At 44.4% G+C, this 15395-nt stretch overlaps 1 protein-coding gene across 15 annotated transcripts in view; it reads right to left on the reverse strand.

Annotated features, from left to right (window-relative positions):
* The window catches only part of nbeaa (neurobeachin a), a 126014-nt gene that overhangs the window by 77331 nt on the left and 33288 nt on the right, over positions 1–15395 (reverse strand). For all 15 annotated transcript variants that reach the window (XM_029120733.2, XM_034293514.1, XM_029120742.2 and 12 more), the window contains exons 2-4: positions 3020–3130; positions 2067–2187; positions 152–252 (exon numbers count right to left, since the gene is read on the reverse strand). In XM_029120733.2, coding sequence (XP_028976566.2) covers positions 152–252; positions 2067–2187; positions 3020–3130 — 333 coding nt within the window. The remainder of the gene's footprint in view (positions 1–151; positions 253–2066; positions 2188–3019; positions 3131–15395) is intronic.

The following is a 15395-nucleotide window of genomic DNA, read 5'->3' on the forward strand; positions in this document are numbered from 1 at the left end:
GATGGTAGATGGAGCAGTAGAGGGATGAGGTGGAGACAGAGGGAGACTCCCCCAGGTTTACAAAACCAGACACCGCGCCTCCCCCATCCTGCCTCCTTATTTTGCCTCTCCCATTCAGCCTCCACACCCAGTACCCCAGTGTTTTACTCACCCAGACACCGTTGTCTCCTCTCAGCATGCTGAAGAGAAGCTTGAGCTCCTTCACTGTTATACTGTAGCTTGCCATCACGCCCAGCATATCTACCAAGAGATCTGTAGACAGACGGAGAGAGAATGGAGAGGAAGGAGGAGAGAGAGGAGAGAGAAGAGAGTAGAAAAAGAGAGGAAACAGAAAAGAGTGGACAGAGGGAGAGGAGACAGAAGACAGTGGAAAAAGACAGGAGATGAAAAATAGTGGGAAGAGAGAGAGGGAGGTGAGACAGCGACAGTGTGCTGATGATGACACAGTGTTTGGCAGACATAGTTGTTGCTAAGTTTTTTTGAATGGCCGACAGTATGGCAGTGTTTGCTGTACGCGGCTAAGACTTTGACCACCAAAAGAGTGTAGGATGCTGAAGCTAGTTAGCATTGTTACCAAAAGGCAGCAGAATGCTGTAGCTACTTAGCATCAATACCAAAATACTGCAGAATGCAGTGGTGAGTTAGTATCATTAACAAAAGACTGCAGAAAGCTGTAGCTAGTTAGCATCAGTAACAAAAGGCTGCAGAATATTCTAGCTATCATAAGCACAGGTAGATGTTTTGATGACGGTTAGTGGATTTTAGTGAAGGGCGTGGGTGTTGATTGTTTCCACATGAAGCCCGATGTATGTTCTTTTCAAATGCAAACATTATATCTCTCGAAAATAAATATTTGCAAACAGTCCATTAAAAGAATAGCTAATCACAATAATTTGATCAAGGACTTAAAACTGTCATATTCCACACTTTATATTGTCATTAAACATCAGCCTGCATCAAAAGTAACTGGATTTAAAGGGAGGGTGTCCGAAAGGCAGTGTGCATTCATCTTTGTGATTACAACACAGTGGCACACTGCAAAGCCATCGACTTCAAGGGCAGCAGTGGAACAGCCACCTAAAGTTAATTCCGGTTTAAAACCCCACAAACCCCAAATTACTTTTTGGTGATTTTCTTGCGGATGTCCTTTTCCATTCATCAAATGGCTTGTGCACTGCTAGTTGATGGAATTATTTTAAAGTGACTGGATATGTGCATGTGGCCTACAGAGCATTTGAAGTGATGTGTTTCACAATAAAATGAAAATGTGTCACTGGTTCTGCAAAACCGTGTGAAGAGATAGTACATTTCAGAAATGAAAAGATATATCTTCAATAAATAGGCCCATCACAGTTTTTCGGAGCTCATGTACAGGAAAATAATTTCAATCTATTTTCACCCCTGAGGTCATTACCAATCAAAACCCCTTTACCTGTTAACAGCGACACTATATAGCTCTGTCTCTGACTGTCTGTCTATGACTGTCTGTCTATGACTGTCTGTCTCTGACTGTCTGTCTCTGACTGTCTGTCTCTGTCTGTCTGTGTCTCAGCTTGTTTGTCTATCTCTCTGTGTACATGTCTGTCTGTGTACATGTCTGTTGAAGTGTCTGTGTATTTGTCTGTCTTTCTGTCTGTCTCTCTGTCTGCCTGCCTGTTCGATGACCTTGATCCTAACAGCACTGTCTGCATGGAACCCAAGTGAACCAGCCTGTCAATACATCAAATGGTGTGTGTGTGTGTGTGTGTGTGTGTGTGTGTGTGTGTGTGTGTGTGTGTGTAGTGTAAGGACCACAGCCAGAGAGAATGTGCTTACACAAGCCATTTCCCATATTACCTCTGTAAATGAATAGAGACCTCCATCACACGGACACACACACGGACACACACACGTACACACACACGGACACACACACGGACACACACACGGACACACACACGGACACACACAGACACACACACGTACACACACGGTCACACACACGTACACACACGTACACCAGTAACACGTTCAGGGGAGCAGGGGGCACTCAAGGACGACACAGTAAAGAGTTTGTAGTGGCCTACCTGCGATCATGTCATCCACTGAGCTCATCCGGGTCAGGACCTGCTGGATGAGGCCAACCTCTGTGCTGGTCTGGAGGTTTCTCACACTCTTCCTCAGGATGGCTGTGAACATGCTCCACACCTGGAGATGCCACACACACACACGCGCGCACGTACACACACGCACACACACAGCCTGTTAGTCTGGAATGGTTTTCTGGGCCATGACTGTGGGTTCAGAGCCCCACCCCCCACTACAGAACTCAGCATGTTTTAGTAATATTTTCAACCACTATTCTAAAATCTGTTTGGTTATTGTACAGAATCTCATCCAGGTGCATTTTACTGTATGTATCTGAAGTCAGCCTATTTTAGGGTTTTCTAATACACTAGAAACACATAGAAAAGCAGCTCTGAAATGGAAGCGACTGGCTCTATTTAAACCTCAGTGTCATGGTGTCATCCGACAGTCCAATACCTCCGGTCACATGTGCAGCGAGGGTTTGGACACGGTCTGCTGCTCTCCCAGCAAAACCTCACTCCTCTATCTTTCCCCACTTAGCTGCCCTATCAATCATAGCACGTACCTGACAAAGGAAAGCAGGCAGTCATGCACCATGGTTTCTACCGAGGTTTGTCCTCCATGAGACACCATAGACACCACCTAGTGGACACGGGGTCCAATAAAAATGTAACTTTGACCTTGTAGCCCAACCCCTCCCAGATTGGGCACCCCGGGAGCACTGACAGAATGACAGATGTCAAAACGTCCGGATACTGGACAGATGCTTTCCATCTGAGAGGCCCCAAGAAGGGTCATTTGTCAGGAACAGCTGCTCTTAAATTATTGATTGAATTTGCTGAATTATTTCCCTAAATCCCAGTTCCAAAACGAGAAAGGAATAGTATAAACCTCTTTGTGAACTGGATATTAAAAGAAGTATGTGGTCATTTTGAATGGTGGTGTTTCTTACCTCAGCTTGACACGTGACTTGGCAGTGAGACAGCAGGTCGACCATACAGCCAATACTCTCATTGTCCTGGATGATGAAGTTCATCTCCAGGTCAAACTCTCCACCCACCAGCTAGAGCAGGAGGGACAGAGGGACATAGAGGGACAGAGAGGGAGAGAGAGGGACAGAGAGGGAGAGAGAGGGACAGATAGGGACAGAGAGGGAGAGAGAGGGACAGAGAGGGACAGAGAGGGAGAGAGAGGGACAGAGAGGGAGAGAGAGGGACAGAGAGGGACAGAGAGGGACAGAGAGGGAGAGAGAGGTAAAGAAGGATTTGAGGGAAAATGAGGGGAAGAAAAAAGAAAATAAATGATTTAGTGTTCAGTAGAGTAGAGGGGAGTAGAGAGGAGGAGAGAGGAGGAGAGGGGAGGAGAGGGGAGGACAGAGGTACAGGTCCTGAGTCAGAAATGGTGCCGTCCTCCCTGTCAAGTGCCCTGTACTGTTCCCTGACCCAGGCCCTGTACTGTTCCCTGACCCAGGCCCTGTACTGTTCCCTGACCCAGGCCCTGTACTGTTCCCTGACCCAGGCCCTGTACTGTTCCCTGACCCAGGCCCTGTACTGTTCCCTGACCCAGGCCCTGTACTGTTCCCTGACCCAGGCCCTGTACTGTTCCCTGACCCAGGCCCTGTACTGTTCCCTGACCCAGGCCCTGTACTGTTCCCTGACCCAGGCCCTGTACTGTTCCCTGACCCAGGCCCTGTACTGTTCCCTGACCCAGGCCCTGTACTGTTCCCTGACCCAGGCCCGCTGGTCAGCAGTAGTGTGTTCTGTAGGGAACAGGGTGTCATTGTTGCATGTTTGTCTGCAGGCTGTTGACTGTCTGAATGGACCCGCCAACGCTGCATCCCACCAGGACAACAGATGCACAACGCCTCACTCCTTTCTCACTCCGTTTTCCACTCTCTCACTCCCACAATGTAAAGCCTAACGCTGCTCTCCATTTCTTTCTGTCTCTCCTTACATCACTCTGACTCCCCCTACATCATTGTCTCTATTGCGCCCTGTCTCTCTCTAAATCTTCCTCTCTCCTTACATCACTCTGACTCCCCCTACATCATTGTCTCTATTGCGCCCTGTCTCTCTCTAAATCTTCCTCTCTCCTTACATCACTCTGACTCCCCCTACATCATTGTCTCTATTGCGCCCTGTCTCTCTCTAAATCTTCCTCTCTCCTTACATCACTCTGACTCCCCCTACATCATTGTCTCTATTGCGCCCTGTCTCTCTCTAAATCTTCCTCTCTCCTTACATCACTCTGACTCCCCCTACATCATTGTCTCTATTGCGCCCTGTCTCTCTCTAAATCTTCCTCTCTCCTTACATCACTCTGACTCCCCCTACATCATTGTCTCTATTGCGCCCTGTCTCTCTCTAAATCTTCCTCTCTCCTTACATCACTCTGACTCCCCCTACATCATTGTCTCTATTGCGCCCTGTCTCTCTCTAAATCTTCCTCTCTCCTTACATCACTCTCCGCCTCCCTCTTCATCTCTACTTGAGAAGAAGAGAAGAAAAACAGAAACCACCACGGCCACCTCAACAGCATCCCAAACACACACACACACGCACACATGCACACACACACACACACACACACACAATATGAAACTCATGGTGAAACAGAACACGACATGCTACCTTTCCTTTAGCAGAAAGCTTCCCTTATTAGGAAATAACATTCCTGTCATTTTTGATAATAGCCCACAAACTCTGCAGTTCTCAAACCTCACATCTGGGTTCCACCTAGTTAGGGGAGTTGTTGACTAGTGGACAAGGGAGTGCTAGCTGTGAAAGAGTTAAAGTCCATGAAACAACAATGGTTCCCCGAGGAGAGGTTTGGAAACCATTTAGGTGGGCTCACCATCACGTGGTTCACGAACCATTTCTGTGGAACCAAGCACACATTTTACTCGCTCCAACTCAATTTGCAATTCCAGTTCACTCATGTTGCCAAGCACTACGCACAACTCTGTGTGAGCACGATTGTCATTGAGAAAACACTTGTGCCATTTATGAGAATACATGAGTTACCAGACAAAACGCAGAGCTGCATTTGCAACATACTTCAACGGTGCAAACCCAATTAACCAAAATGTCCACCCAGTTCTCCTCGTTCTGTCAACTATAAAAGAGGGAACACAAGGACCCATGATTGTACAGGGAGAATGGAGCAAGGGCTCACCAACCACCCCAGATCCGAATGATTTTCCAGGGTTCAACATTAACGGGGGCCTGCTGGCCCAGGGCCAGTAAGACCTAACGTCGGGCCAGAAGACAAAGACAGTCACTGGCTCAATTGGTACCCACACAACTATTATCCCACAAGTAACATACACTATACTTAATGCTTGTACATGTTCTGCCCTCCTCTATTTGCCTTAATTGCACATTTAGTATTGCCATTTGTACTGCATTTGCATTCATTGCACATCTATACATTCCACTTGTAATATACAGTTGTGCTCAAATGTTTGCATACCCTTGGAGAATTGGTAATACAGCACCGGGATAAATTAAGAGACCACAGCACCTTTTTTCTTTCTTTTCCAAAAAAGTGGAAAAGGAAGTTTTTGAGTGAGGAACAGAAGGTTTAAAATTAAGAGACCACTGCAAATTGAACACTCCGGTTCTTCACTCAAAACTTTCCTTTTACATATTTTGGGAAAGGAAAGAAAAAGGTGCAGTGGTCTCTTAATTTTTTCTGGAGCTGTATGTAACATTTGTAAAGAAAATATGAGTGAGCAGGCAAAACATGTCTTATTTTCCTTATGGAATTCACATTCAAATGTAGGTCATAACAGAATGGCACAATTATAAAACAAAATTTGGCAACAAAGAAAAAAATTAACTGACCCCTGTTCAAAAGTCTGTATACCCTTAGACCCTAATACTGTGTATTTCCCCCTTTAGCATCAATGACCATGTGCAGTCTTTTGAAATAGTTGTCTATGAGGCCCTGAATTCTTGCCCATTCATCATGGCAAAATGTATCCAGGTCATGCAAAGTCGATGGTTGTCTTGCATGAACTGCACGTTTGAGATCTCCCCAGAGTGGCTCCATGATATTAAGGTCAGGAGACTGTGATGGCCACTCCAGAACCTTCACCTTTTTCTGGTGTAACCACTGGAGGGTCAACTTTGCCTCATGCTGGAAAGTCCAAGAGCGTTCCATGTGCAGCTTTCGTGCAGAAGAATGCAAACTGTCTGCCAGTATTTTCTGATAACATGTTGCATTCATATTGCCATCAATTTTCACAAGATTCCCAGTGCCTATAGAGCTCACACACCCCCAAAACATCAGTGAGCCACCACCATGCCTCACAGTGGGGATGGTATTCTCTTCACTATAAGCCTTGTTGATCCCTCTCCAAACATAGCACTTATGGTTGTGACCATAAAGCTCTATTTTGGTCTCGTCACTCCAAATTACAGTGTACCAGAAGCTGTGAGACGTGTTAAGGTGTTGTCAGGCATATTGTAACCAGGCTTTTCTGTGGCATTGGTGCAGTAAAGGCTTCTTTCTGGCAACTCGACCATGCAGCTAATTTTTGTTCAAGTATCATCGTATTGTGCTCCTTGAAACAACAACACTGTTTTTTTCCAGGGCAGCCTGTATTTCTCCTGAGGTTACCTGTGGGTTTTTGTTTGTATCCTGAACAATTCTTCTGGCAATTTTGGCTGAAATCTTTCTTGGTCTACCTGACCGTTGCTTGGTATCAAGAGATCCCCAAATTGTCCAAATGCAAACCTATGAGCACAACTGTACATATACTTAATACATTTTCTGCCCTCTTCTATTTGCACTTCTGGATAGATGCTAACTGCATTTCGTTGTACTGTACTTGCACTTTTCAATGACAATAAAGTTTAATCTAATCTAATTAAAATGCACCTGTGGATGCACCAGTTGAATCTAATCTAATTAAAATCTCCCCTCTAGGTGTGGTATAGAACCGGTATCGTCTTTTTACCAATAATATTCAATGGCTCGTCTGCAGAACCCAAATATGATATCGTACAAGGCAAAGCAAATGTGATAATTTTTGTTTTCGTGGGAAGAACTGGTTCCATGGGTCGAAAACGATAATGGCAAGGGACACATTTACCGTCATTCATGTTGTGGGTTCCTGACAAAAGCTGTGGTGGTTTATTAAGGAATCGAAAATATTTGGAGCCCTTTATGGACCCTTTTCTGCAAGTCCGCATTTCCGATTTTGCCTGAGGGAATTGTCCACAGGTCATAGTGTTGTGATGTGAAACACAAGGGTTACCAGGGAAAGCCCGGAAGCGAGAGAGAAATCCCGGCAAACCCGCTTTATAGAAAGTCCCAAACCCACAATAGTGTGCAACATGTTTCAGCATTGTCAGGGTAACGTGATAATGTCTAAAGTTCTGTCCCATTACTATTTATTGTATTTTGAGCCCTTGCAGCCTCTTGCACTCAATCACCTACCAGGTGACGTCAGTTAAGTCAGTGAGGGGTTCAGGGCTTCTCAACAGTAAGCGTCATGTTAACTATACCTGCCTAAGCACTTGCTAGCAGTGACACACAAGCCAGTCAACCAACTACTGCACATACTGTAGGCTATTGAGCCATATATATGCTACCATAAATATATTAACTCAATTAACTCAATTCCCATCAATTAAGCAATCACCTTCATGAAAAGACGATAATGATATTTATAGTAGCTCATATTTTGATAACCATTTATTGAAATGCAATGATGTGGGTTGCATCATATTTATGTAAACAGCAATTGCTTGCATCAGCTCTCATGTCTCATATCACATGCAAATCTGTGGTATAAATCCATATTCTGATATGATATTTACATACTATATATCTGTAAAATACAATTATATTTATATTATATTTTACAATTATATTTTATTATAATAATTATAGTGAATGAAGTCCGGGCCAGTTGATTTCAGACCAAGAAAAAAAGTTAGCGCTCGACCCTGATTTTCCATCCACCATATTCCCCCTTTTTCATTCCCCCTTCTATATATAAATACATTTAACATTTTTGTGCGGCCAGGATCAAACGTTATGTAAAATAAGGTCATTTTTGGTTTCTTGCATGAATCTTCCATTTTGATGAGAAAGTTACTTTTTTCAACACACAGTGTTTTGAAAATGCTCAGTGTGTGCAACACAATTTAAACACCTCCCCCTCTGTCCCTTGATAGTTAAACACCTACCCCACTGTCTCCCATAGTCAACACCTCCCGTCCCCCGTCCCCCCACAGTCAACCCGTCCCCCTCTGTCCTCCCATAGTCAACCCCCGGCTCAGGGTGCCTCTCCTCCTGCCAAAGGGTTGAAAATTAGAGATAGTAAATGTTCAGAATCATACACCCTGTATATGATTAACCTATAATTAAAAGTGAAAAGCATGAGATACTGTGTTACTAAAACACCTGCCAAGTACCAGAGTATTGACTGTTCAACACTGCCTGGTATGTATGGAGGCAGTTTGAGACAACTTCCAATCCCAGGTAAGACACTAATGTCTTTTCCTTTGAAATGTACTCAGACTCACGGCCAATCACAGTTGAGAGATTCCAGGGTTCCAGGATTAGCACCACCTACCACCTGGCAGTGGTAACAGCGTTTCACAAGCCTGTGATGCTCTGTGATTTGGATTCATACAATGTACCACAGAGCCATTGTATAGAGCTGCTTCTATCAGTAAAACATCAAGGATCTACATGATACAGACAAGGAAAATGTGGTTTGCCTTTACACACTACACACACAAACACACACACACACACATTCACAGGAGACCAAGGGTGTCCAGTGCTATCTCACGCTACATTGGCTGTAGCAGCCATTAGCCTGAGCTAACGTTCATGGAAGGCTTAGTCATCGATAACAGCACGGCACACTGCCACTGCTGCTCATTTAAAGGGCCGGTCTACAGCTAGTATGTCCTTGGCAAAACAAGTGTCAGGATGTTTATTCGTATTTCAGGTATTTACTTTTTTTTATTATTTTTTTTATCCCTTACGGGTGATGTAGTATTGTGACATCACCGGTCTCTCTTCTTTCGATCTGTTTATGTCCTTTACTGTTAGCACATGATCATTCACACGATGACAATTACATTACACATAACATTAGATTATATTTGCTTATTGGTGTCTGTGTGTTTCTCTGTCTGCCTTCTTGTCTGTGTATCTGTTTGTATATATCTAAAACTATCTGCTACAATCCTTCTTTTATTTCTGATCAATCCATTTCATCCCTCTCTCCCTCCCTCTCTCACCCTCCCTCTTTCACCCTCCGTCTCTTGTTCCCTCCCTTTTTCTCTTTTCCTCCTCTCCCCCTTCTGTCCTCCCCCTCTGCCCCCTCTCCATCACCCTCCCTCTCTCCCTCCCCCTCTCTCCCTCGGTGAATTGATCCAGTGTTCTCTGAGCCCATTAGTACAGATTAAACCATGCCCGTGAACGGGGGGTGGAATGAGAGGGGAGAGAGAGAAAGAGAGAATTAATTCTAGCGGTATTGAGTTTTCCCTTTCTGTCCTCTGAGATGAACCAATTACCCCGGTGCTCAGAAGGCTTATGGTTTCCTCAACATTCCACTGACGTTGATAAAACATTTAAATCCCACTATGTATGAACGTGTTATTTCAGAATTCCTCCAGCATTCAATCCCATTTAAATTCCACGGGGTTACCTGCAACCTTCCTGTAATTTTGTGAGTGGTTTTATATTTTATCTGTCGTACTGAGCAATTTTGTGAGCCGTTCTGTTAACTTCACATAATGCTTCAAGTGTAAAAGGTTAACTTTAGCTTTTAGAATGAAAGTCCTTCGTTATAAGCCTTACTGCACTTCAACATTTTGCATACCAGTTTAAGTGTACTGTAGGTAAGGTTTACTTATCTTTCACACAATGCTAACATACAATTTAATGCTAACATACAATTTAAAGAACGCTTGAGGCAGATATATCATAAAATATCTCAGACTCGGAAGGTCAGCAAAATGGTGTCTATGTTCCAAGCGAGCTCACAGTTCACAGAGTACGAAGGATATCAGTCATGTCTACAGAATATCTAAAAAATAATGACGTATGGTTTTTGTTTTGGAGATCTGTACTTGATGTGGTCATCCAATAGGGTGCCGTTATAGCAGGAAGTCATGTGATTGAAGATGGACGCTGAGATACAGATACACATCATGTCCCAATAATTGATGGTCCAATACATCTTTATAACACACTGTTGCCTTGGCAACACACGATAGAAAACATCTAGATCAGCTTATGTCTGTTTGATGCAGATACACACACACACGCACACACACACACGCAAGCGTGTGCACTAATTCGGATTTGACAGCGCAACACAGAAGATGATGCAAACAATGGTAACATTAAAGGGAAAGAGAGATGGAGAAGGAGAAAGAAAGAGACAAAGATCTATGCAAAAAGAAAGAAAGAGAGCAAGAGAGAGAGAGGACCGGAAATGTATAGGGGAAGTGTGAGAGGCTGAGAAAGAGCGAGTGAAAAGAGGGGAGAGTAAGGACAGTGACCAAGGGACGAGGAGGGGAAATAGATGCTTAACAGAAGCCAGAAAGCTGAAAATTATTTCTTTCTAAAGTGTGATCAATGAAGACATCTTTTACAATTAGTGATATTGGTCACAAATTTACCTTTTACAAACGTGACATTGGTCTCCAATATACCTTTTACAAACGTGACATTGGTCTCCAATATACCTTTTACAAACGTGACATTGGTCTCCAATATACCTTTTACAAACGTGACATTGGTCTCCAATATACCTTTTACAAACGTGACATTGGTCTCCAATATACCTTTTACAAACGTGACATTGGTCTCCAATATACCTTTTACAAACGTGACATTGGTCTCCAATATACCTTTTACAAACGTGACATTGGTCTCCAATATACCTTTTACAAACGTGACATTGGTCTCCAATATACCTTTTACAAACGTGACATTGGTCTCCAATATACCTTTTACAAACGTGACATTGGTCTCCAATATACCTTTTACAAACGTGACATTGGTCTCCAATATACCTTTTACAAACGTGACATTGGTCTCCAATATACCTTTTACAAACGTGACATTGGTCTCCAATATACCTTTTACAAACGTGACATTGGTCTCCAATATACCTTTTACAAACGTGACATTGGTCTCCAATATACCTTTTACAAACGTGACATTGGTCTCCAATATACCTTTTACAAACGTGACATTGGTCTCCAATATACCTTTTACAAACGTGACATTGGTCTCCAATATACCTTTTACAAACGTGACATTGGTCTCCAATATACCTTTTACAAACGTGACATTGGTCTCCAATATACCTTTTACAAACGTGACATTGGTCTCCAATATACCTTTTACAAACGTGACATTGGTCTCCAATATACCTTTTACAAACGTGACATTGGTCTCCAATATACCTTTTACAAACGTGACATTGGTCTCCAATATACCTTTTACAAACGTGACATTGGTCTCCAATATACCTTTTACAAACGTGACATTGGTCTCCAATATACCTTTTACAAACGTGACATTGGTCTCCAATATACCTTTTACAAACGTGACATTGGTCTCCAATATACCTTTTACAAACGTGACATTGGTCTCCAATATACCTTTTACAAACGTGACATTGGTCTCCAATATACCTTTTACAAACGTGACATTGGTCTCCAATATACCTTTTACAAACGTGACATTGGTCTCCAATATACCTTTTACAAACGTGACATTGGTCTCCAATATACCTTTTACAAACGTGACATTGGTCTCCAATATACCTTTTTACAAATGTGACATTGGTCACCAGTGATGTCATCACATGTCTTATCTATGAGCTGTTGGAGGGTGACAGGCTCATGGGGATGACCCTCATAGACCTTCCACCTCCATAATGAAAAGACATTATGGGGCAGGTCTAAGCTCAGGAATCAGGGATTGGCCCAAAACCATTCCTGAATCACCTCTGAATGGTGGAACCTAACATCATCACACACAATAACAGGGAGGAACTCAATGAGGTGTGCAGACACAGCATTGTAAGACCCAAGAAGGGGCTGATGTCCTTCCACCCCATCTTCAGATATAGATACACACAGGAATATGTTTCCCCCACGCTGTCCAGGCACATGGACAGTTGTTCATTGGCCAGTAATACTGCGCTGTCGGTTGTTCAGGCAGAAGCCTGCTTTATCAACAAAGATGTAGTCGTGATTGTTCACAGCAGTTCAGTTTGTAGTTTTGACCCTGTCCAGTGGCTTTCATTTACTCCTCAGACTTACAGTCTGTCCTGCTCCATGTTGGAAGACATTACCAGTGTTCACATGGTATATGGTTATATGGCATAGTATGGCATGTGAATAGTATCAAAGAAACAAAAAAATGTAAACACACAGACACACACACACAGACACACACTCACGCACACACACACAAACATAAAAACACAAAGTCAAACTTGTAAACTGCCCACTAACTCTTGTAAATCCCCCTCTTAATATTCATCACTACACCAAAACACACACACACACACACACACACAATACAAAGACACAGGACCACTGACAAAAGGGACAACAGGCTATGTTAACACCATCACTTCTGCACCGACGAGCACACACGAGCCTCCCCCGTCACACACACATACACACACACAAAGCCCCAGGGTAGAGAGGCTTAAACACACATACCCCCCCCCCCCCCCCCACACACACACACACAGACAGACACACATTCCGCCTGCTCCATGGTTAGGAACCCAGAGGGGTTGGCCCTGCCAACCTCCCCCGCAGGGCACCTGTGACCTCACTTCCCCTAGTAACAGCTTGACAATGTTTGTTTTGGCAACCGCTTGACAACCATTGCCTACCAAGTGTTCCGCCGTTGTCTACAAGTGTTTTTGCTGTAGTCCCAGTCTCCTGAAGCCCCATTCATCGAAGCCCTGGTAGCAAAAGACAGGTCACTGGCTGGCTTCCACCCTGTGGGCGGGCACAGCACACAATTTAAACATGGAAATGGGGGTGACATTTGGTTGGAAAGTTGATCTAATAGGTTTTATAAACTTCCTTCACCATCTTAAAATGATTACCAGGCATTTGTTGATTTCTATAACACTGATTTATTACTGATACAGTAACCTAAACCCTACTGATAACCTAAACCCTACTGATAACCTAAACCCTACTAATAACTTAAATCATTCTGATAACCTAAACCCTACTGATAACTTAAATCATTCTGATAACCTAAACCCTACTGATAACTTAAATCTTTCCTAAAACCGCTGTCAAGTGAGCCCCGTCTCATTCACCTATCGCAGGTCAGGACCAGACACAGGCACCCACAGTGTTTATCAGACATCGATTCAACTTCACAATACGTAGAGATAATGTGCTTAAACAAGTGATATTCAAGCAGTTTGTAGCAGGCGGGAACTAGGGTCGTCAAGCTGTTGCTAAGGAAATGATATCACCCATTCGCCACAACCTGGTGTCTGGTACGATTGTGTGATTTAGCAGGCCAGAGGATGACATGATCGAGAACAAGAGTGTGTGTGTGTGTGTGTCACACCGCACACACACACAAAAACACTCCTAAGGGCCCCTGGTCCAAAGTAGTGGATTAAGTAGGGGATAGGGTCCCATTTTGGATGAATCCCAAGGTTGGAATCCAGTACCCACTTAGAATGCAAGGCCGATGGGCAGCCTCAGGCAAAATGGTTTTCACTAAATACTCCACTCTTCTCTCTCAGTCAAGCACAGCACATTCCGTTCTAATGTCACCGGAGTGACACTTTGGGTCTGTGACCATGGTGTTATTAGTCCTCCAAAATGTGTGTGGTAAAAACGCTGAACCAGAATGTGTTATGAGCGAGCGTATGTAATGAAAAGCAGACTGAAAATGAGATGTCGGGGCTCTTGTGAGGGTACGAGGTTACGTCACCCACCTATTAACACACTGAGCTGAAACAAAGGCGAATCTCGTAATGAACGAGCAGGAGCACTGAACGAACGAAAACAACTGTTCACTTACATTGGCGGCACGTGAAGTCTGGATCGAAGGAGGTAACACTTCTGTCGCCTCTTTCAGAGCGATCTCAACTGGGACCCGACAGGTCTGACTAGGACCCGACAGGTCTGACTGGGACCTGGCAGGTCTGACTGGGACCCGGCAGGTCTGACTGGGACCCGACAGGTCTGACTGGGAACGGACAGGTCTGACTGGGACCCGACAGGTCTGACTGGGACCCGGCAGGTCTGACTGGGACCCGACAGGTCTGACTGGGACCCGACAGGTCTGACTGGGAACGGACAGGTCTGACTGGGAACGGACAGGTCTGACTGGGACCCGGCAGGCCTGACTGGGACCCAACAGGTCTGACTGGGAATGGACAGGTCTGACTGGGACCCGACAGGTCTGACTGGGAACGGACAGGTCTGACTGGGAACGGACAGGTCTGACTGGGACCCGGCAGGCCTGACTGGGACCCAACAGGTCTGACTGGGAATGGACAGGTCTGACTGGGACCCGACAGGTCTGACTGGGAACGGACAGTTCTGACTGGGTTCCGGCTGGTCCGACCACAACAATGAATCCCGCAGAGGGCCAGGGTGAAAAGTATGAAAAAGCTTCCAGCGCTGTATTTCATACAGGGCATCGGCTGAGATGTGAATGAAATTGTTGGAATCGTTCACACGTATCCCAGTGTGGTGAAATTGTTTCACTAACAGGCGTTTTGAACAGTCAGAGCTGCTCGGGAGAAGATGGATCTCTGTGATTGTTTGAACCAGAAAAGGAACCAGGCAAGCCTAGCTCAGCCGGTCTGAAATTAAAAGCCTATAGGTTGTTGCCCTTACTGGATTCGAAGTCGGGTCTTCCACATGAGGGTCTTTAACCGCTACGCCAGGGTGCTATACGTTTGCCAAGTGTTGGTATCGCATCTCAAAACTCTATTTTGTCCTGCATTAACATCATACCAAGTTTTAATATTTCGCTAGACACCATGAAGCATTATGTTAAACTAACGTTTCTTATGAAGTTTACCTCTACCACAAATAGCATCTATGGCTTTTGCCACTGGCTGTTTTAACAGTTTATTAGCCAGTAACAGGCTTACTTAACGCAGCTACTGAAGGTTGTAGCCAGCAAAGCTATTGTCTATCCAGAACAAATCCTCTAACGGCAACGATATATGAACCACGACATACGAACCATACGGACCTATTGGTTGCAGGTCCTCGTCTCTAACCACTCACTCAGTAAGAGGCATTCGCTCTTCTTGGCTGACTCTGCTTACG

This window comes from Esox lucius, chromosome 7 (assembly GCF_011004845.1).
Source record: "Esox lucius isolate fEsoLuc1 chromosome 7, fEsoLuc1.pri, whole genome shotgun sequence".
NCBI lineage: Eukaryota > Metazoa > Chordata > Actinopteri > Esociformes > Esocidae > Esox > Esox lucius.